Raw genomic sequence first — 20,072 nt, 5'->3', positions numbered from 1 at the left:
GCAGCGCGTAGCAGTCCTGGGCATTGGTGCAGCTGTATGATACCCTGCATATCATCCAGGATACCAAAGATCAGAGCAACAAGTGGATGCCCTCACTCACCGAGGCCACCCACGAGGTGGTGACGGGTCCTCATGGGGGCAGGCTTGGCCAGGTGGCCCTAGTACACACCAGAGGATGGGAGGGTGGAAAAGGCAGTACAAAGCGGGCAGGAAGGCGCCTCCAGGCTGCCCTGACCATCCCAGGCTGTCCTGTGTGTGCCCTGGGAGGACAGAAGCTTTCCCGAACAACAGTTTCCATGTCCCTCAGATCCGGGGCTTTTCCAGAATGGAGGTGCTACAAAAACAATCCAAGGAGAAAGGCACTTTGTCATCTAAATTGTTGCCTTTAGTCATTTTGTTCAGTCTCGTCAGCGCTCTTTTGGGTCCTGCTGATTGAAACTAAAACACCTAAGCTGACATGCACGGTGTCAGACAGAGAGGGGCGCTTCCCCTCAGGAACACCCAGTGTGGCCTTGGCGCTCCAGTTTCTTGAATGACCTGGAGCGGGTGAGGAAAAGGACGCTCTAGATACAATGAAACGTTCCCCACACCATGGCACGTCCCAGAACACACGTAAGCTGTTCGGGGGTCTGAGTGGGTGCAGGCTGGGGTCATAGGCTCCCATATAGAACCTGCTCTCAGAACTTGCCAGAAGGCTGGAGGGCTTGGGGGGAGAAGGGACGGGGCTCGCGCACATGCGCACGCACCACATACACACACACAGAGGACAGTTTTGCCTTCTTCCAGGACATGTGGACGGCGCCGTCAGCTTTGGCTCTGGGCCAGGGCCTGAGTCACTCCTCAGCCTTGTACTCCTGGCTCGGGCGCTGCACCCTGGACAGCACGCGCTCGTAGAAGAGCAGATAGGCACTGGAGGACAGCACCTCCTGCAGGCTGGCCTTGCGCACGCTGTCATCGGAAACCCACAGCCACTGGCTGCTGGTCGCTAGTGGGTTCTTGGCCGAAGGCGGAGACCGTCGGTAAGTGACAAAGTGTCCAGAGTGCATGTCTCCGTGGTGGACGACTACTGCCATCAGCCGGAAGAGGTACATGGAAGAGCTGAGGGGTAGGAACAAACGCCAGTGGTTTATACACACAGGAGAAGGGGGTCATTGACAGTAAAGAAAAACGGAATCCTGTCTGTGAAATGACAGGGGTCAATACAGAGGCCATTAAAGGACATGGCCACAGGAGCATACCAGGCAGGTGTGAGTTCCGAGCATACGTGGAATACCAAACAGGTACATGCGCACAGGTAGATGGTGCACATATGTACACACATATATGCAGATATATGTACTTTCATAATTCTTTCTTTTTTTTAAAGGATTTATTTATTTATTTGAAAGGCAGTATGTTACTGAGAGAGAAATCTTCCACCTATTGGTCCAGTCCCCAAATGACTGCAATACCCAGGGCAGAGCCAAACCAAAGCCAGAAGCCAGAAGCCAGGAACTCCATCTGAGTCTCCCCATGTGGGTGGCAAGGGCCCAAGTACTGAAGCTTTCCCAGCCCATTAGCAAGGAACTGGATTAGAAGTAGAGTAGCTGGGACTCAAACTGGTGCCCCCATGGGATGCCAGTAATGCAAACAGTAACTTGACCTGCTGTGCCACAACACCTCTGTAATTCTAAAGTGAATTCCAATTTGGATAAAAATCGATGGGAATATAGAATACTGCAAAGCACCTGAAAATGAAAGAGAACAGCTCCTCTCTAAATGTTCATTAGTCCATGTCTGCACGAAGCTAGTTCTAGAGGCTTCCAGGAACCGAGGCGCACAGGGAATGGGAACATGCTTGGGCACAGCGACTCACCTGTAGTCGGGAAGCACGGGCAGCACGAAGGGCATTGAGGCAGGCAGGGCTGGCAGCAGAGAAGGGGAGCAGGCACCGTTCATGAACACCTGGGGCTTGGGAGTCCCTGGCTGACTGAGAACTGCAAGAGGAGGGGGCAGGACCAGCAGGCTGAGCAGTGGCTGTGGTTGCCCTGAGCATCCACTTCCCATGATGCTCCAGAGACAACAGCCGGGTTAACCCTGAACAGGCAGCGCCCATGCGACAGCCAGGTCCAGGCCGACAACCTGCCTGCAGGGCTCCATGTGTCTGCCGACAGTGCATCGCAGTCGGGCTCGCTCATGGGCCTTAGAACCCAGCCTTGCCCTTCCTCTGCGCCTACAGGCTAAGTGCTGTGTGCCCAGGCTACATGCCCTGCTCACTCCCTGCTCCAACTGTGAGAACCAAAAGAGCCAATGTTCCCTGGTGACAAAACTGCTCCGCTGTGAGAACCATTTGTCTAAGTGTCCTATCTAAAAGTCCGTCACAGGCTCGGGCAGTGGCAGCCCACAGCTGCGTGCAGTCAATGGCAGAGATGACAGGTGCTTCTGTTCTGCTCACCTCTGCGGGGCCTGCTGTCCAGCATACTCTGAACATGAGCCAACCTGCATCCGAGCCTGTGAGAGAAGGCCTCGGGGAGCAGAGGCTGTGGCTTAAAACAGGGCCAGGACCCAACCCAGTCCCATTGTTTTAGGGGGGACAGTTCACCCAGGGACCTGGGAAGAAATGGCAAATGTGGTCTTTCCAAAATGTTAACTCTGAAAAGAACCTGGGGAGTAAGGGGAGGGGTAGGAGCAGCCCACAGGTGGGGAGGTTCTACTTGCCCACACTTCCCGTGGGGCTGAAACAACAGCGTGGGGAGAAAGGAAAAGCAACTCGTGGCAATGTGGCAAGCTAGCATCCCGTGGTCAGTGAGGCTGTGTTCCTGAATGCTCTGCCCACTCTTATTGGGGATACCGGGGATACTATACGCAGCCCAGCCACCTCCCCATGGGGCCTCCTTAACCTCACTTTAGCAGTCTCCATCCTGCTGGTCTCCAGCATTTAAGCTGCAACTGTGCAGGCCCTGTGCTTGTGGACCCGACGGTGGAGATGCCAGACTCCCTCCCTCTAGTCCAGATGCCCCTGGAACATCAGCTCCTGGGCACACACCTGCCCTGGGAGCTGGCGGCCCCTCCTGCAGCTCCATCGCAGGCCCCAGGCTCTCGCTCCCCTCGGGCTTGGGCTGCCTGGGCTTGTGGCCCAAGAGGCGGTACTTGTAGATGTCCATCATCAGGAACTCGTTGAACTGCACGTGCTCGTGCCGCTTCAGGGGCGTGCCGTGGCTGGACCAGCTCAGCCGCTGCAGGTGGATGCAGAGGCACTGAGGCAGCTGGGGTGGGGAGAGCAGTCCAGAGGGCGGAGTCAGCTCTGGAGCACAGCATGTGGCATCCCCCCCACCCCCCACCCCCCACAGCAAAGACACTGGGGCAGGAAGCTCACCTTCCCGAGTTTCAACTGCTTAACAAATGTGGTTCTCTGGTGCTCCACCTTCTCCCCATCCAACGTCCCTTTTGCTTCAATCTGAAACAGAACCTTTGTTGCTTGGCCACCAGTTCCGAAATAATATGCTGCAAGCTGCGGATCCCAACAGGCACCCATGCCACTCCATTGAGCTCTGCCTGGTTACTGGGGAACTCTTCCCACTGCCTCCCGTCAGCCCCGGGCTGGCCGGAAGCAAGCAGCAGAGAAAACTCAGCACGAGAACTCTGCCACTACCATGTCCTCTATTTGTTTCTGTTTTCAAAAACTCCACTCCACTCAGCAACTCCTAGTGCTTCTTGATTTGAAAGGTGGAAACCAATTGTGTGGGAGTCAGGCAGAAGTGGAGGGCACTTAACTTGGGGAGTGCATGTCCCACCTCTAAGCACGGCACTCAATACTTCCCTTTAAATGCTCAGGGATGGAATGAAACTTCATCCAGGAAAGAGACAGATGGAAGCCTGTCGGCCACCAGTTTCCATCCATTACATGTAGGTGGAACCAACCGAAGCCAAGACCTTAGGGAACCCGGCCTGGGAGAGGCTGGCAGGGAGCCCACGGCCTGGACTGGATGCTCACCCTCGTGCAGTTGTCGCACACGACGTCCCGCACAGACTCGGACGAGATGAAGTGATGAAGGCAGTGGTCTAGGGTCAGCGGATGTCCCTACAGTGAGAAGGCCAACTCAGTGCAACTCACAGGAGAGCTAAACCAAAACTACAGCGATGGTGGGGCATGGGCCAGGGGAGCCCAGGCCTCTTTCTGGCTTTTATGGGGGTAGAATAAAGCTCTGGGGTCACAGTGTGATGTTTCCTGGGCAAACGGTGAGCCCAGGCCACCTGACTACTGACCGACTCGCAAGCTAAAGGACACAGCACAGCAGCAAACTGTGGCCTCGCAAGCTGTCAGGGATGTGTGAATTTGGGAGCAGTGTGTAGGCGTTGGATGTTCAGAGACCTTTTGCAGCGAGAACATAGCATCTACCTCTGTGTCCTCCCTCCCCACAGCCGTTGTAGTCAGGCGGGGATGCCACCAGAGCCAAGTCGGGGTTCAGCCAGGTGTGGTCCCAGTATACAGTGGTCCTGAGTCCCTCTGATGGAAATACCGCCCAAACAGATCCAGGGGAACTCAAGTCCAACAACTTACCCATGTGGCAGCAGGAATACTTAGCGAGAGGCTATCAAAGGTATCAAATCGAACAGGACTCTGAAACAAATGTTGCAGAAAATCCACAAAGCACTTAGGGTCAAGTCAGAGTTCTAGGGGGCAGGACTACACACTCGTGAGAGAGTTCAACACTAAGATGGCCACTGTTGACAAAGCATCACATTCTGAGTAGATTCTTACAAATCAATACAAGAGTCACAGCTCTGCTAAACTGCAGCAAGGATGACACACCAGACACAGTGACGTGGGGACTCTACCCCAGGGGAGCAGTCAGGGCCATGGCTACAGATACGCACCCCGCTGTCACGCCTGACAGGAAACCTCTGAGAGCACTTGGAATGTGTAGGCACTGGCCAAGTATGGCACACCCCCAAACTGGAAGGTGTATTTGAAATAATGCAGCAGAAAAACATGTAATTATGTGGAGAAATGTTCATAGTACATTGTTCATTGCAAAATGGCAGCTAAAACAGGGCCAAGGTTCCTACTTTTGGTAAAGTCAGGGTAACCTGGCTAGGGTTCACCCCGCTGGAGGTCACCCTCCAGGTTCTCCCAGGAATCCTAACAGAGCAAGTCTGGCCTGGAGTGAGCCTGCCCTAGGGTTGCCCTTACCTGGTGTTCACAGTGTTTGCAGACCATGTTGCTCGTGAGTCGTCCGTGAAAGGGGTGCTGAGACTTCCAGGGAGGGGCCATGGGGTGAGGTGACCCTAGAAAGCAAACGTCTCGGGCTGTGCCACTTTTGGTCCCCAGGCACAGCCCCCTTACAGTTTTACAGTTTTCTGAAAGATTTATGTATTTGAAAGGCGGAGTTTCAGAGACAGGAGAGATAGAGTTCTTCCAACTGCTGGTTCTCCCCCCAAATGGCCGTAACAGCCGGGGCCAGGCCAGCCTAAAGCCAGGAGCCTGGAATGTCATCCTGGCCTCCCACACAAGTGGCAGGGGCCCAAGTACTTGGACCATCTTTCTCTACTTTTCCAAGCACATTAGCAGGGAGCAGGATTGGAAGTGGAGCAGTAGAGATTCAAACCAGTGCTCATATGAGATGTCAGCATTGTAGGAAGCAGCTTAACTGGTTACATTGTACTACAACACTGGCCCACAAACTCCCCATTTGGGGAAAGATGCTGTGGCATAGCAGGCTGAGCCAAGACACTGGCATACCATATCGGAGCACCAGTTCAAGTCCCAGCTGCTCCTTTTCCGATCTAGTTCCTTGCTAATGCTCCTGGCTATGGTGGCCATTTGGGGAATGAACCAGCAGATGGGAGCTCTTTCTCCCCTCTCTCTGCCTTTCAAATAATCTTAATTAAAAACAAATTTTTAAAACTCCCTCTTTAGACAAAATGTGCTACACACACACTGAAAATACCTTTCCGCCTTGACTTCCATTAAAGACACATCATTTCTTTTCTGGAGAGTCTACAGAAGTCCTGACATGTGGTTTCTGTATAATGGGTCCACCCACATTTGAAAAAAGAATTCATACTTTCCAGGGTTGGTTTGTTTTTTGACTTCTACTTTGTTTTTATAAATGCATGCTGTAAAGGTCGGAGCAGAGACAGGAGAGTATTCCTCCACACGGTGAGACGAGGCTGTGACTCACAGAGAAAAATCAAGAGCTGAAGAACGGGGCTGTCACTTAGCTGGGCTGGGAGCCAGGGGACCAAGCACTGCTGGGAACCTAGGGCCCCCAGAGCAGCCCCAGGCTGGGTTTCCTGTGGGCTCCACCCACTGGAGATCTTTTCCCCAGTGGGGGCCTCAGTGGGCTGCAGAGGGGGGAGAAGTATTGCCCACCCTTTCCGGAGTCACCAGCTTCACAGTGCTGTCACAAGGACTTAAATGAGGTACTGCGATGCCTGGCAAACAGCATGGGTGCCAAACCAGTTGTTCCTATTACCTTTGCTGCACAAAAGAATAAATTCTTAGGTTTCATTGTTTTATGGCCTCAGCAAGACACTGAGGAACTGCAAGGCAAGGTGGCTCTGGCAGAGCTGCTAAGGCCAGGACAGGGCAGGGTTTACAAAGTTGCTTCCAGGATCAATTCACAGAGGTGAAAAAGAGAAGTCCCTTGTTTTAAGTACAAATATGTCTGTTGAGACAGAAACCAGGAGGGCTGGGGTATGAATGGATCCCGAGAGAGTCACTGAAGCCTGGCTTCAAAACCTAAGTTCTCTTGCAAGGACAGGCCGCCCTGGAGGCTGCCAGGAGAAAACACCAGTTCAGACAGACAAGTCATGGTCCTATCCAAGAAGCACAGGTCCCACGCACCATAATTCACCAGGAAATAGTTACCTCTCATGCGGCAGGTGATCTGTTTAGAAATTGCTTCAGACTGTTGCTGTTTGGAAAGAAAAGAAACAGACTGAAAACCTCTCACAGTCCCCTTCCTCACCTCCCCTCAAGCCCTGCACTGGCCGAGTGGTTGTGCAGAGGGCTCAGAACTCCCTGAACAAAGCCAAGGGCTCAAAGCGGTACCAATGACCTACTTTGGTGGGTACCTGGAAGCAGCCAGGAAAACCCATCTCCTCACTCTGGTGTGGCTCCCCTCTGCTGGGCATATCAATTGCCCAATGTTGACACTATTGCAGAGAAGCAAGGAATCATGTGGTTGGTTCTGCTTAAAACCAACCTGAACTACATCTCTCAATCATTTGAGAGAGCCCCAGACACCCCCCTGACCAAGGTCACCAACTGCTCTGGGCACAACTGAGCACTGTCCCTGGCCCCACTCCCATGCTGATTTGTATGGTGTCCCGCCTTGAAGGCTGTGCAAAGATGCTCCTTCAGCCTCCTGCCCTCGGTAACCAGGCACAGGCTGCACTGGCTCTATCAGCCACGGGCACTAAGGCTCACCTCCAGGGAAAGCACGTCAAACAAGTGTGTGACCCGCGGCTGGCGATCCCGCTCATCTTCCAGCGACGACGTGATGACATGGAACAATTCATGTGCATCCTGTCAAAGGCAGAGCATCCTTCAGAAGCTTCGCGAGGCAGGGGAGGGTCAGAAGCAGCTGCTGGTGTGCACCACCTCTGTGCCCACGCACCACCAGTTGGGCCCACACACCTCCTGGAGGCAGGGTTTGTCACCTACTTTTTCAAAGCCCAGCTCATGCACAGAAACACACAGGCCCTAGATGTTTTCAGAAGACTCGTTTCAGGGACTTGAGAGCAGACAGGTGGGCAGAAAGGTGGCAGCTGCCTTCACACTAGCGGCCATTGAGCCTGGGTTTGTTCAGCTGAGATGGCCTTGACCTCCACTCCACCCAATCTCAAAACATTTCAAATTGTGCGAAAGTACACACAAGGAACCATCTTGCTTACTTTCTTTCCCACTGGTTTACTTCCCAAATGATCACAGCAGCTCGAGCTGGGCCTAGTCAAAGCCAGGAGTCCAGAACTCCACCTGTGTCTCCCATATGGGTGCAGGGACCCAAGCACTTGGGCCATCTTCTGCTGTTTCCACATGTCCATCAACAGGGACTAGATGAGAAATGGAGCAGCTGGGACTCAAACAAGCACCCACATGGGATGTCAGCATTGCAGGTGGTGGCTTAACCTGCTGCACAATGATGCCACCCCATTCTTGTTTATTCCTTTTTCTTTTTTTTTTCCCCAATCTTGCTTATTTCTAAGAGTGTGGTTACATGCTATCAAGCAACCACAGCACAGTGCAGCTAGCTCCATTGTCCATCTTCAGAGGTATCATCTTCCCAACTCCAAGTCCACATCCAGACAGCACTCACACTCCACTCCTGCACCCCCAGCCCCAGTAACACCACCTCTCTGCCTCAGCCTCAGTCTGACCTCTCCAGGCACCTTGCAGGAGTAGCATCACATTGAGTGTGTCCTTTGGGGACTGTCTTATTTTACTCAGCACCTGTGGGGATGTGGCAGGTGCTGAAATTCCTTTCTTCACTAAGGTCATGTAGAAAGTCAAGGCCACCAGGGTTATACCTACTCTGGTCACTGAGAGTGACGCAGCTGTGTCCAGGAGTCTGCAAAAGCTACTTGTATCCCTGCTTTTAATGTTTTTGTCTTTGACCCTGGAAATAGAACTACCAGACTGCACAATAGGGGATCCTCATTAAGGATTGGCTCTAATGGCTGATCATAACAACAACAACAAAAAAGGCAACACCACACCCCTGTCCTGGCAGAGGTGGGGCCTCTGGTGGCACTCAGCCGCCCAGGGCCTTTAGCTCCTACTCACTCCGCACAATCACACAGTCATCTTTATGAAGGCAGACAAGGGGCAGGCATGTGGAGCAACGGTTGGGATGCCATGTGGGATGTCCACATCTCATACTGGAGGGTTCCAGCCCAGCTCCATTTTCAATTCCAGCATCCGGCTAATGCGCAGCCCAGGAGGCAGCAGGTAAGTACTTGGGTGGGAGACTCAGATGGCTCCTGGCTCCAGCCTCCCCCACTGCCAAGTTGTTGTGGGTACTTGGGGAGCAAAAATGGGATGCAAGTTCCATCTGCCTGTCTGTGTTCAGCTCTGCATCGCTGCCTCACAATCAAATCAAAGTCAGCTGAATTTTCCCTTCAGCCCTTCTGGCCTGCAAAGCTCCCGCAGTCCGACCACTGTCTGCGCTCTTGTCCCTCACCGTCTGTGCTCCAGCCCAGCTGTAAGAACACCAAATTCATTTCCACAGCAGGCTACGCCTGACTCGTCACGTGAGGCTATGCCTGGATCTTCACGTGGCTGCCCCTTCTCCTTCAGGTCTCTCATCAGGGAGGCCGGCCCTCCTTGACCAAACAGCCAAAGTTGCCTCTGCATCCCTCCACCCTGGCCAATCAGCAAGAAGCACTGAAGGTGCCATCTCTGCTCCAGAGCTTCAGCCTACCAGTTGTGCCAGCCAGGCCTGGACCCCTACAACAGTGCCCCCTGCTTGGGCTCCCATTCTGGCCCTGGAGTCCGTCCTTTTAAAAGGTCACACCAGTCCACTGGCCAAAGCCCTCCACTGCTTGCCCTGCACACAGAACAAATGGCCTGCCCTGCCCAGCCTCCCAGCATGCATGCTTGACTTCTGTCGCCTCTGTCACCAGCTCCCCAACTGGGCACCAGCCCCCAGTAACTGGTTTCCTGGCCTTTCTCTACATGTCACCACTGAGCCAGCATCCTAGAATACTATTCTAGAATTCTAGAATACTCCAGTATTCTAGAATACTCTGTGCCTGAGGGGCCCAGCCCGGAATGCCTCCCTGGAGGAGGAGAGCACAGGCAGACATGCTCCTCCCTTCACCCTGCACACCAAGCGCCACAAGGCTCAGCAGCTGACATCACCTGCTTCTTTCCTAATGGACCCAAGGGTCCCTGTCGTCCACTGTAGTGAGAAGTCACTCGGGAACCAAAAAAAAAAAAAAAAAAAAACAAGGTTTGTTCTTTGGCCACTGGGTGTGGATGCCTGATGCTGCTAACCTTGCCCAACCAAACACAAAAAGAGCTGCAGTTCCTCCCCTCGGCCTAGGAGGTCGCTAGACGCCAAGGCTGTCCAAAATGTACAGTCAGGTAAGGCCCGATGTTGCTGGAGGCGGCATCCTCCTGGCCACATCTGTCTGATGCTGTGCTCACCTGCTCCTCAAAGGAAGAGATCTGCCACCTGTACATCCGCAGGACATCCAGCAGGCAGCTGGCATCCAGGACCTCATCATCGGTAACCTCTTGACAGGACAAAGCTGCAAAGAACAAAAGGGTACGACAGTAAGCTTTTCTTCTTTTTTTTTTAAGATTTATTTCTTTTTATTGGAAAAGCAGATCCGATTTTTGATCTTTTTCGATTTTCTCTCTGTCTGGAGCTGAGTCGATCTGAAGCCAGGAGCCAGGAACTTCTTCCAGGTCTCTCATGCGGATGCAGGGTCCCAAGGATTTGGGTCATCCTCAACTGCCTTCCCAGGTCACAAGCAAGGAGCTGGATGGGAAGCAGGGCCACCGTGATTAGAACCTGTGCCCATATGGGATCCCGGCACGTGCAAGGCAAGGACTTCAGCTGCTAGGTCATGGGGCCGGGCACAAGACAATTATTAAATTCACCAGCATAAAAGCTAACCAGAAAGTGCACAGTGCAGTCCACTGAAGTGAAGTGAGAACTGAAGGGCAGAAATACTAACTTCGGCATGAGCTCTCTTTCATTGTCCCTCCCTAAGCACTTTTTTAAAAAGACTGATTTCAGAGGCAGGGTGACAGAAAGCAAGCTCTTCCATCCACTGTTATACTCCCTGCATGTCTACAATAGATGGCGCCTGGGCCAGGTCTCCCACATGGGTTGGCAGGGGCCTACTTGAACCAACATCTGTTGCCTCCCAGACACATCAGTAGGGAGCTTGACCAGAAATGGAGCAGCCAGGAATCAAACCAGCATCCCGTATGGGGTACAGGTTAAGATGGCAACTTAACCAGCTGTGCCATCGCACTGTCCCCAAATGGATCTTTAAACTGTCACCATCAATCAATCTCTGCTTGTGAGATTCTGAGTGAAACACCTTGATCTCCCAGCTCTTGGGGCCGGGACCCTTACCCAGGCATCTGGTCTACACCCACATGCCCAGCTGCGCTCCTCTGGCAGCCCTCCCTCACAACCCTCATGGCCCGCAACCCTGGCTTGCACTTGTCTGCATGCCTGTCCCTGGTCACAGGACAGCCCCGAGCTGCCTGTGGCAGCCGAAAGGCTCTTCTTCTGAGAGCTGTGCTTTTCAGCATCCGTAGGCTCAAGCCAAATCAACGAAAAACCAACCTGACGGGCTAGTGAATTTCTGTGACTCAAATGACAACAGAGACCAGACTTGGCACTCTTTCGGCTAGAACGAGGGGGCTTGGCAGGCCACAGGTATCTGCTGCAATGTCCCAGCTCTTGTGTTTGTTGGCACCCAAGCAGCCACAGACCACACCTGAGCACATGGACACGGCTGTGTGCTGGTGAAACGGCATGCACAGATGCCAGGGTTGTGGCACGGCAGCTGAATGCCGGCATCCTGTCTCATGATGTGTCTAGCTGCTCTGCTTCTGATCCAGCTTTCTGCTAATACACCTGGAAAGCCAGCAGCAACAACCTGAGTCCCTGGGTCCCTGTCACTCACTCACACAGGAGACAGGTTCCTGAGTCAATCTGACCCAGCCAAAAAATCTCTTCTGGGCCTGGTCAATGGCTAAATCCTCATCTTGCAAGTTCTGGGATCCCAAAGGGGCACCAGTTTGTGTCCCAGCTACTTCACTTCCGATTCACCTTCCTGCTTGTGGCCTGGGAAAACAGTGGAGGATGGCCAAAGCCTTGAGACCCTACACCTGTGTGGGAGAGCCAGAAGAAACTCCTGGCTCTGGATCTGGTCAGCTCTGGCCATTGTGGCCATTTGGGGAGTGAGTCAGTGGATGGAAGATCTTTCTCTGTAGCTCCTTCTCTCTGCAAATCTGATCTGGTTTTTCCAATAAAAATAAATAAACTGTTAAAAATAAATAATAAATATCTTCTGCATGCTCTTGCATGTGCTCGTTCGCTCTTCCCTCTCCCAGTATTGCTCTACCACTCAAATAAATAAATCTTTTAAAAAAATGTACAAAACAGTAGCGGGCTGGATGTGGCCAGCAGAGAGTAGTGCCCTGCCCACTAGTCTTGCTCTGCCCTTCCCACAGTGATGTCGCCCTGGACCATTCTGTCAGCCTGTGGGAGAAACAGATGCAGGAGTCCATCGTCTCAGTGACTTCAGACAAAGTGGACCAGGCTGCTTCTCCTCTGATTGCAGAGAACCTGAGAGATCCTGCTCAAGGCTTGGGGTTCTTGAGGCTCTCAGTATGACTGCTAGGTCCCCCATCTCTGTGTGGACCAGGGGAAGGACAGGCCCTGGCAGCTGGCACTGACCACACAGGTGCGCTTCTAGCCCAGGGCTAGCCCTCTGCCCTGCAGAACAAAGGGCACAGAGTCAGGAAAAGAACCGTACCTTCCGCCTTCTCATTCATCCTTTAGCCAGCCTTCCTGCCAGCCCAGGAAAAGCGCCAATGTCTTCTTTAACCCACTTTGGTCCCACATGTGCAGGGTGATGTGGCAATGTCCACCAATACTTTCCCAGCCTACAATGCAACAACTTCATGTTTCAGAATCTCTCCCCTGGACAAACAGGTGCTCACATGTCTAACGGGGGCGTGTCCAACTACATTCACCACAGCCCAGCATGTCAAGGACTGGATGTCATGCATTAAACAGATTAGGCTGGCCCAGCTGTGGCTACCGTGCTGCTCGAAGGACAACAAGGAGTACAAATCTAGTCAGGCATTCATATTCAGAATAAAGAACTCATGAAGCTCAAACACAAAAGCCCAATGAAATGAGCAAGGGACTTGAAAGAAACAGGTTTCTCCAAAATACAGAAATGGCCAATACACACGAGAAAGTCTGCAGTGCCACTTACTGTCAGGGAGATGCAAATGAAACCACAACAGGATGGCACCTCCCACAGCAAATGGAAACAATGGATAGCACTTCTGATGCACTAGGAAGCTCAACAAGTGTCAGGAAGGAAGCAGGGACCCCTGTGACTCGCCCTGCTGGGAGGAGGGCACCATGGCACAGCCTCTGCTGAGACAGCACGGCAGCTCCCAAAGACATCACACAGCACGAACCAGTGGTCGGCCATGTCGCTTCCTGGGATAAACCCCAAAGAACTGAAGCAGCATGACTCACAATGGCCCGAAGCTGAACACGACCCACATGGCCACAACACCAAATGCTGTGCCTGTACATGATGGAATTCTGCCTTACAAACAGAACTCCCACACATGCCATGACATGGCTGAACTAGGAGGTCATCACATTACATGAGACTGGTCAGAAAATGACAGGTGTATGGTGCCACTTGACAAGGTCCCTGGACCAGTCCAACTCATGAGACAACAGGTGGGTGAGTGCTTCCCAGGGGCCAGGGGTCAGGGCACACATAGTTTTGCTACAGGCTGACCAACAGGAGCTCTAGGTAGGGTGGGGGAAGGGAGCTCACACAAAGAAACACGAACAACTTGGGCCCGGCGGCGTGGCCTAGCGGCTAAAGTCCTCGCCTTGAAAAGCCCCAGGATCCCATATGGGTGTCGGTTCTAATCCCAGCAGCTCCACTTCCCATCCAGCTCCCTACTTGTGGCCTGGGAAAGCAGTTGAGGACGGCCCAATGCATTGGGACACTGCACCCGCGTGGGAGACCCGGAAGAGGTTCCTGGTTCCCGGCTTCGGATCGGCGCGCATCAGCCCGTTGCAGCTCACTTGGGGAGTGAATCATCGGATGGAAGATCTCCCTCTCTGTCTCTCCTCCTCTCTGTATATCTGGTTGTAATAAAATGAATAAGTCTTTAAAAAAAAATGAATAAATCTTTAAAAAAAAAAAGAAACACGAACAACACACAGCAGTGACACAATGGCCACCTTACGCGGCTGCCCTTGTAATGCTTTCATTCCTGCATGACACATACAACTAGAGATCATTTCTCAAATGTCAAGAGATATTGGAAAGCAGCAGTAGGGGGCTTGCACTGTGGCACAGAGCATAAAACCATCACTCACCATACCAGAACCCCATATTACAGCACCAGTTCAAGTCCTGGCATTCACCATACCAGGATCCCATAGTATAGCACCAGTTCAAATCCTGGCTGCTCCCTGGAGGCCCAGGAAATGCAGAGGAGGATGGGTGACCCTACCACCCACACGGGAGACCTGGATGAAGCTCACAATTCTTGGCTCTGGCCTGGCTCAGGCTGGCCTTGGTGGCCACTTGGGGTAATAATCCCAGAGGTTCTCTCTGCAATGATTTTGTTGTTGTTGTTGTTAAAGTAGAAAAATGGATCTTAAAGATAGATTTATTTTGGCACAAAAATCTTTTTTATAGATGCATCTATTTATTCATTTATTATTAAGATTTATTTACTTTTGTTGGAAAGTCAGATTTTACAGAGAAAGGAGAGACAGAGAAAGATCTTTCATTCACTCCCCAAGCAGTCACAATGGTCAGAGCTGAACCAATCTCTGAAGTCAGGAGCCAGGAGCTTCTTCCAGGTCTCCCACACAGGTGCAGGGTCCCAAAGCCTCGGGCTGTCCTCTACTGTTTTCGCAGGCCATAAGCAGGGAGCTGGATGGGAAGTGGGCAGCTGGGATATGAACCAGTGCCCAAATGGCATCCCAGCACATGCAAGGCGAGGACTTAAGCCACAAGGCTACCACACCAGGCCCCCACAAAAATATTTTTTTAATTGTTCAATAGAGTTACAAAAAAATGCATATTAGGAAAAACTACATTCATTTTGAAAACACGGAACCAAAATAAACTTTAAGAAATATTTTGAGGGGCTGGTGCCACGGCAGAGTAGGCCAAGTTCTACCTGTGGTGCAGGCATCCCACATGGGCTGCAGTTCGAGTCCTGGCTACTTGACTTCCAGTCGAGCTCCCTGCTGATGACCTGAGAAAGCAGGTCAACTTCCATTTCCCCCACAATCTTCCTGAAGACTCCTTGCATGTTCTGGGTGTGGCTTCCCCAGGATGGCTGTGGTTCCCAACACTGGGTCATACATTTGAACAATGACAGCTGAGGTCACGTTTAGGGGAACCCTAAACTTGCACTAGCACACGTCATGTGGACAGCATTTCACGTAGTTTGTGGACTGAAAACTTTTTTTTTTTAAAACAAGGTGGTAAAAGATACTTTTCTCAAGTCAACAAACAAAATACTATGCTACACTTACATGTCATTAACTACCCTTAAATAGAATTAACGAGTTCATAATACTGTACTGTAAAAATGAACCAGAACATATCTGTACCAATCCCCTCGTCACAGCCTGTGTTCTTAGCCACTTCCAGATGACAGATCCCACACGTGGGGTTCCTGGGACCCACAGGACTGGGGACGAGCTGCAGCTCCGGCTGCTGCCCTGGAAGGCGGCACTAAGAGACACTCCCTGTCCTGCCCCAGCAGCAAGGCCATTCAACATCTGGACTTGTTTAATCCCTGCTGATGAACTACAAACCCTTCAGTTCTCACTTTACTTCTCTCTCTCTGGTTACGGTCAAGCTGAATGTCTGAATGTGTGTTCGCCCTGAGATACATTTTCGCAGATGACCTGATGTCTTCAGCCAAGGCTTTTATTTTTTAACTTCAGTGTGTGGTTGAAACCAGAGCACTTCTCACAACCAACACCTGCATGACAGTGACTTTCCCCCGCCATCCTTAAACAGCTGTTATTAAACTGATGATTCTTAAAATAAATGGCTCCATCTTTCTAAAAATGCTCACTGCTATCTACTGAGACCTTTATGATCTTTTTCTGCCTGAACCCTCTGCCCGCACTCTGGGCTGCAGCTGTTACCGTGCACAGAACACCCCATGCCCACCCGCAGCCCAGGCCCTGCCCCTCCACGCGGTCCCAGCAGGGTACCTTTCAGCAGGTGTAGCAGGGTGAGGGACAGGTACTGGTGTGGCGGAGGCTCTTTCTGATCCCTGGTGTACTGTGTGGTGAACTCCTCCAGCCACTTGATGAAAGTGGGGCAGGCCGACAGGCCCTGCAGCAGCGAGTTCATGAAGCAGGTGTTACCTAAATTGACGAGGCCGGGCACAAGGCCTGCAAAAGAACAGGGGCACAGGAGAGACGGCACATCACAGGGGACCAGCGCTCTCTCCTCTCATGTCCATCACATACGCCACAACCCTGTGCCTAGAAGCTGTGTCAGAACCACGTCTTAATCACAGGGCTCTGGGGGCCAGGCCTTGTCTATAGCCACCGCTCCCTGCGGACTCTAACTCCTCATGCTTTCTGAAACACATTACGGCACTGGCGGCGACTCGGCTTATAAGTTCGGAGGGCACTGTTTACCACCACCCCCTCTTCGGGGCTCTCCTTCAATCTCTGGAACATGCCTTCACCTCGTCTTTGGTAAGAAACCAAAGCTTCCCAGGATACAAGCAAACAATGGCTCCCTTGTTGGTCTCCCGGGACAGAGATTCTGTTCCCGTGTTAACAGTCACCAGTCATGGGGAAAGACTCCACTGTACCCACAGCAATCAGACTTTCTGCAAAGACACCATTGGACAAATGTCTCTCTTCTGTCAAAAATCCTTCTAAAGACCATTCTTATTATGAATATCCTCAAAGAGGCACAGAAGGAAAGAATGCATAATGAATTCTAGCTTTCCCAGATCAACTATGATCAGATGTTGCAAGGACTATCGGTCCTTTTCTCTCTTTTTTCTGAATTTTAATCAATGTTAAATACATTATCATTTGCTAAAGTAAAGTTTAAAAAAAAAAAAGATTTTCAAATTTTTAGGAACACACTAAGACAAAATCTGCCCTGGTGACTAGCAGCTAAGTTAGGATAAGCAGATGTGTGACGTCATTACTCAGATGCACCACCAAATATCCAATCTTCGTATTCATGACAACAGATACCAAAGCTGCTCCAAAGCCCGCCACACACCCAAGCCTGGAGCGGGGCCCAGAAGAAAACTCCTTTTTACTCCAGAGTGTAAATAATGAGTCAGAGCAAAAGTGCTGCTATAAAACCTGGAGTCTTCATTCTGACGACACAAAAGGAGAAAAACATTGCAGAGTCCCAGGCCGGCTGCAGATGGCAAAGATCTGGGTCGAGTCTGCAGCCCACAACACAGGGGCCTTCTTACCTTTCCTACGCTTCTTCCTCTCCGTGATGGGACCCCAAATCACATAGATCCCGGCCGCAAGGGCAGCAGCAATCCCACCGATGACACCCCAGTTTTTCATGACTTTATACCTGCAAGAGAACCACAAGTTTACCCATCTTACTGCATCACAAGTGGAACACAATGAGGACATGATATTGAGTCCAACTAACCTCCCAAACACCCAACCTTCTTGTTAGGTCCTGGAACTGTATTATGTCTTAAAAAACAGGAATGCTGAGGCTTCGGGGTGTAAAATGAAAGTCAGACCACAACCTTCCAAAAGCCTGGTCTCCCTCGGAGGAGTTCCGGTCCTCCACCTGCTTATCCCCTTGTCCCCTTCTTCCCCTCAGCCATGCTGGACACCCCACCAGCCAAAGCCTCAGGACCTTTGTGCCTCTGTTCCCTCTCCCCAAGCTCACTGCTGGGCTCACTCCCTCACTCCCCTTCCCATACTTACCACCTTCTTGTACTAAACCACCCCTGCTCTGTGGGCCACCTCTCTTCACTGGATTTCACTGTCTCTGAGGACAAGGGTCTTTCTGCTTTATCCAATGATACATCCCATGCCCGGCCAATAGTAGGTTCTCTATAGAAAGGGAATTCTTGGGTCCAGCCTTGTGTCATAGAGGGTTAAGCTGACAGCTGTAATGCCAACATCTGACAAGAGCACTGGTTCAAGTCCTGGCTGCTCCAGTTCTGATTTAGCTCCCTGCAAATGCACCTGGGAAGGTGGCAGGAGGTGGCCGAAGTACTATGCTCCATGCCACCCATATGGGTGTCCCAGAGGAAGATCTCTGGATTTCTGGCTTTTGCCTGACCCAGCCTTGAGGGTTGCGATCATTTGAGTGAATCAGACCATAGAAGAATGACATATCTCTCTCTCTCAATCTCAAATAAATATATTTTAAAAAATGTTTTTATAAAGGGACTTTTCTTTGGAATAAATCTTTAAAACAAAAATTCAAGATTTCTTGATTCCAGATTTGCACAATGAAGTCATTCTTTCACTAAAAATTTCAATAACAACCACTCTAAAGTTACCTCTGCCAAAGTGTGTGTGTGTGTGTGTGTGTAAAAAAGAGAGAGAGAGAGAGAGATTCTCTTACCAGCATCAGCACCACGGAAACGTGGCTATGATCTCATCTCAAGGAAGACTCAGAGGAATCACAGTACCTGTCATATCAATCAGTATTTTCCTAGTGTCACAGCTGATAACTGAATTTCAAGCACATCTTGGTTCTTCTAACTCAGAATCAACTGATTCTATACAGTGGAGTCAGGGGTTGGAGTTGTGGCGCACTGGATGAGCCAACCTGCAAAGCCAGCATCTCATGCTGGCACCAGCTCAAGTCGCAGCTGCTCTACTTCTGATCCAGTTCCCTGCTAATGCACTGGGGAAAGCAGAGGAGGATGGCCCAAGGGCTTAAGCCCCTACCACCCATGGGGCAAATGCTTCTAGGCTCCTGGCTTTGTCCGGCCCCACCTCGACTGTTGTGACCATTTAGGGAATAAACCAGTAGATGAAAGATCTGTTTTCACCTAATTCTATCTTTCGAAATAAAATATATAGATAATTTTCAAAGAAGAAAGCCAAATCACTTGAATGTGTTTCAGTCCTGGCTCTGCTGTCTGCTAGGGCCCCACGTCACCCTCCAAGCCCCCGCTCTCCCATTTATGTAGCAGGGACAACCCCGAGGCCCACCTCGGGGGATGAAGTAAGTGTTGACGCAGAGGCTATGTGGTGAGACCCTCGCCCACATTAGCTGCTGTAGCTGGTCAGTATTATTATTCCAGGGCCACTCATGGAAGTTTCTCTACAGGCTTCTTAATGCATCCCCTGTGCTTGGACGTGACCTACTCTCACCAAAGGCCCCAGCAAGGTGGGAACATTCTCCAAGTAACCCAAGCAAGTGGATTCTACCACCACCTGCATTTTCACAGACGGGCAAACTCAGAAACACAGCCAATGGGTCCCAGGGAGTCGGAGCATGTGGTGCCAACTCTGCACTTCAAATGGTGAAGTTCAGGATGGGAACTGAAGGATGTGGCACTGAAGGGAAGGGAGGCAGGACTTACCTGGAGCCTTGGCAGGGCATGGGCAGGACTCCCCTGGAAACTCCATTCCTTTGCAAAAGGACAAGGAGAGTTTGGGGGGCTTGGGCATAAAGACAGCTGACTTTTCCTCAGCTGTGGGGTCTCCAGCCAGGCTGCCTCAAGGTCATTCCCCAACCATAGAATGGGGGCACTGGACAGGATGGCCTCAGAGGGTGCCCAGCCGTGGGAGAAGCCAGCTTGTTGTACACCAGGCCATGCTTGCTCAGGGTGGGCACTGGGAGCCTGGGGAACAGGAAAGGGACGCAGGCCCTGACAGGATTGGGGATCCCAACCTCCGGGGGAACCTCACAGGTTTAGGCAACACTGGCAGGTACAAGGCACTAAGAGACAGTGGAGGCAAGAGCTGGTGGTCCCGGAGGGGGCCTGGCAGGGATCGGGGAGAGGCTTGTGCTTGCAGGATTGTGGGAATCAAGGCGGGTTTGGGGAGCCTGACAAGACTGGGGGGCCCTGGGCAAATCAGCAATTCATGTGACTGGAAGGACTCAGGGGTCTTAGCAGGCCCCAGGGACACTAGGAATCCGAGGATGGGGCGAGGTGGCACTGTCAGAATTAGGGCTCTGGGACAAATCTAGGAGCCCAGGAAGTCGTGGGAAAAATGAGAGGATGGTGGGGTGACACTGGCTCCTGACGGGAGTTGAGGGGGTCAGGGGATCTGCCATTGCCGAAGAACTGGAGGCCCCGAAAGGCCCGTCACCCTCCCAGCCTCGGGCCTGGACACAAAGCCTCC

At 51.7% G+C, this 20,072-nt stretch overlaps 1 protein-coding gene across 2 annotated transcripts in view; it reads right to left on the bottom strand.

Annotated features, from left to right (window-relative positions):
* Window positions 1-765: 765 nt before the first annotated feature.
* Window positions 766-20,072, bottom strand: part of USP30 (ubiquitin specific peptidase 30) — a 36,295-nt gene continuing 16,988 nt past the window's right edge. For both annotated transcript variants that reach the window (XM_058656485.1, XM_058656484.1), the window contains exons 2-13: window positions 17,210-17,319; window positions 15,969-16,151; window positions 10,136-10,239; window positions 7,415-7,513; window positions 6,854-6,899; window positions 5,174-5,268; window positions 4,541-4,600; window positions 3,974-4,060; window positions 3,356-3,436; window positions 3,026-3,245; window positions 1,856-1,976; window positions 766-1,098 (exon numbers count right to left, since the gene is read on the bottom strand). In XM_058656485.1, the coding sequence (XP_058512468.1) occupies window positions 834-1,098; window positions 1,856-1,976; window positions 3,026-3,245; window positions 3,356-3,436; window positions 3,974-4,060; window positions 4,541-4,600; window positions 5,174-5,268; window positions 6,854-6,899; window positions 7,415-7,513; window positions 10,136-10,239; window positions 15,969-16,151; window positions 17,210-17,309 (1,461 nt within the window). In that variant the 5' untranslated portion in view covers window positions 17,310-17,319 and the 3' untranslated portion in view covers window positions 766-833. The remainder of the gene's footprint in view (window positions 1,099-1,855; window positions 1,977-3,025; window positions 3,246-3,355; window positions 3,437-3,973; window positions 4,061-4,540; window positions 4,601-5,173; window positions 5,269-6,853; window positions 6,900-7,414; window positions 7,514-10,135; window positions 10,240-15,968; window positions 16,152-17,209; window positions 17,320-20,072) is intronic.

The sequence above is a fragment of the Ochotona princeps genome, chromosome 29 (genome assembly GCF_030435755.1).
Source record: "Ochotona princeps isolate mOchPri1 chromosome 29, mOchPri1.hap1, whole genome shotgun sequence".
Classification (NCBI taxonomy): Eukaryota; Metazoa; Chordata; class Mammalia; order Lagomorpha; family Ochotonidae; genus Ochotona; species Ochotona princeps.
The sequence above is the reverse complement of the archived record's forward strand: the minus strand, read 5'-3'. Positions and strand labels throughout refer to the sequence as shown.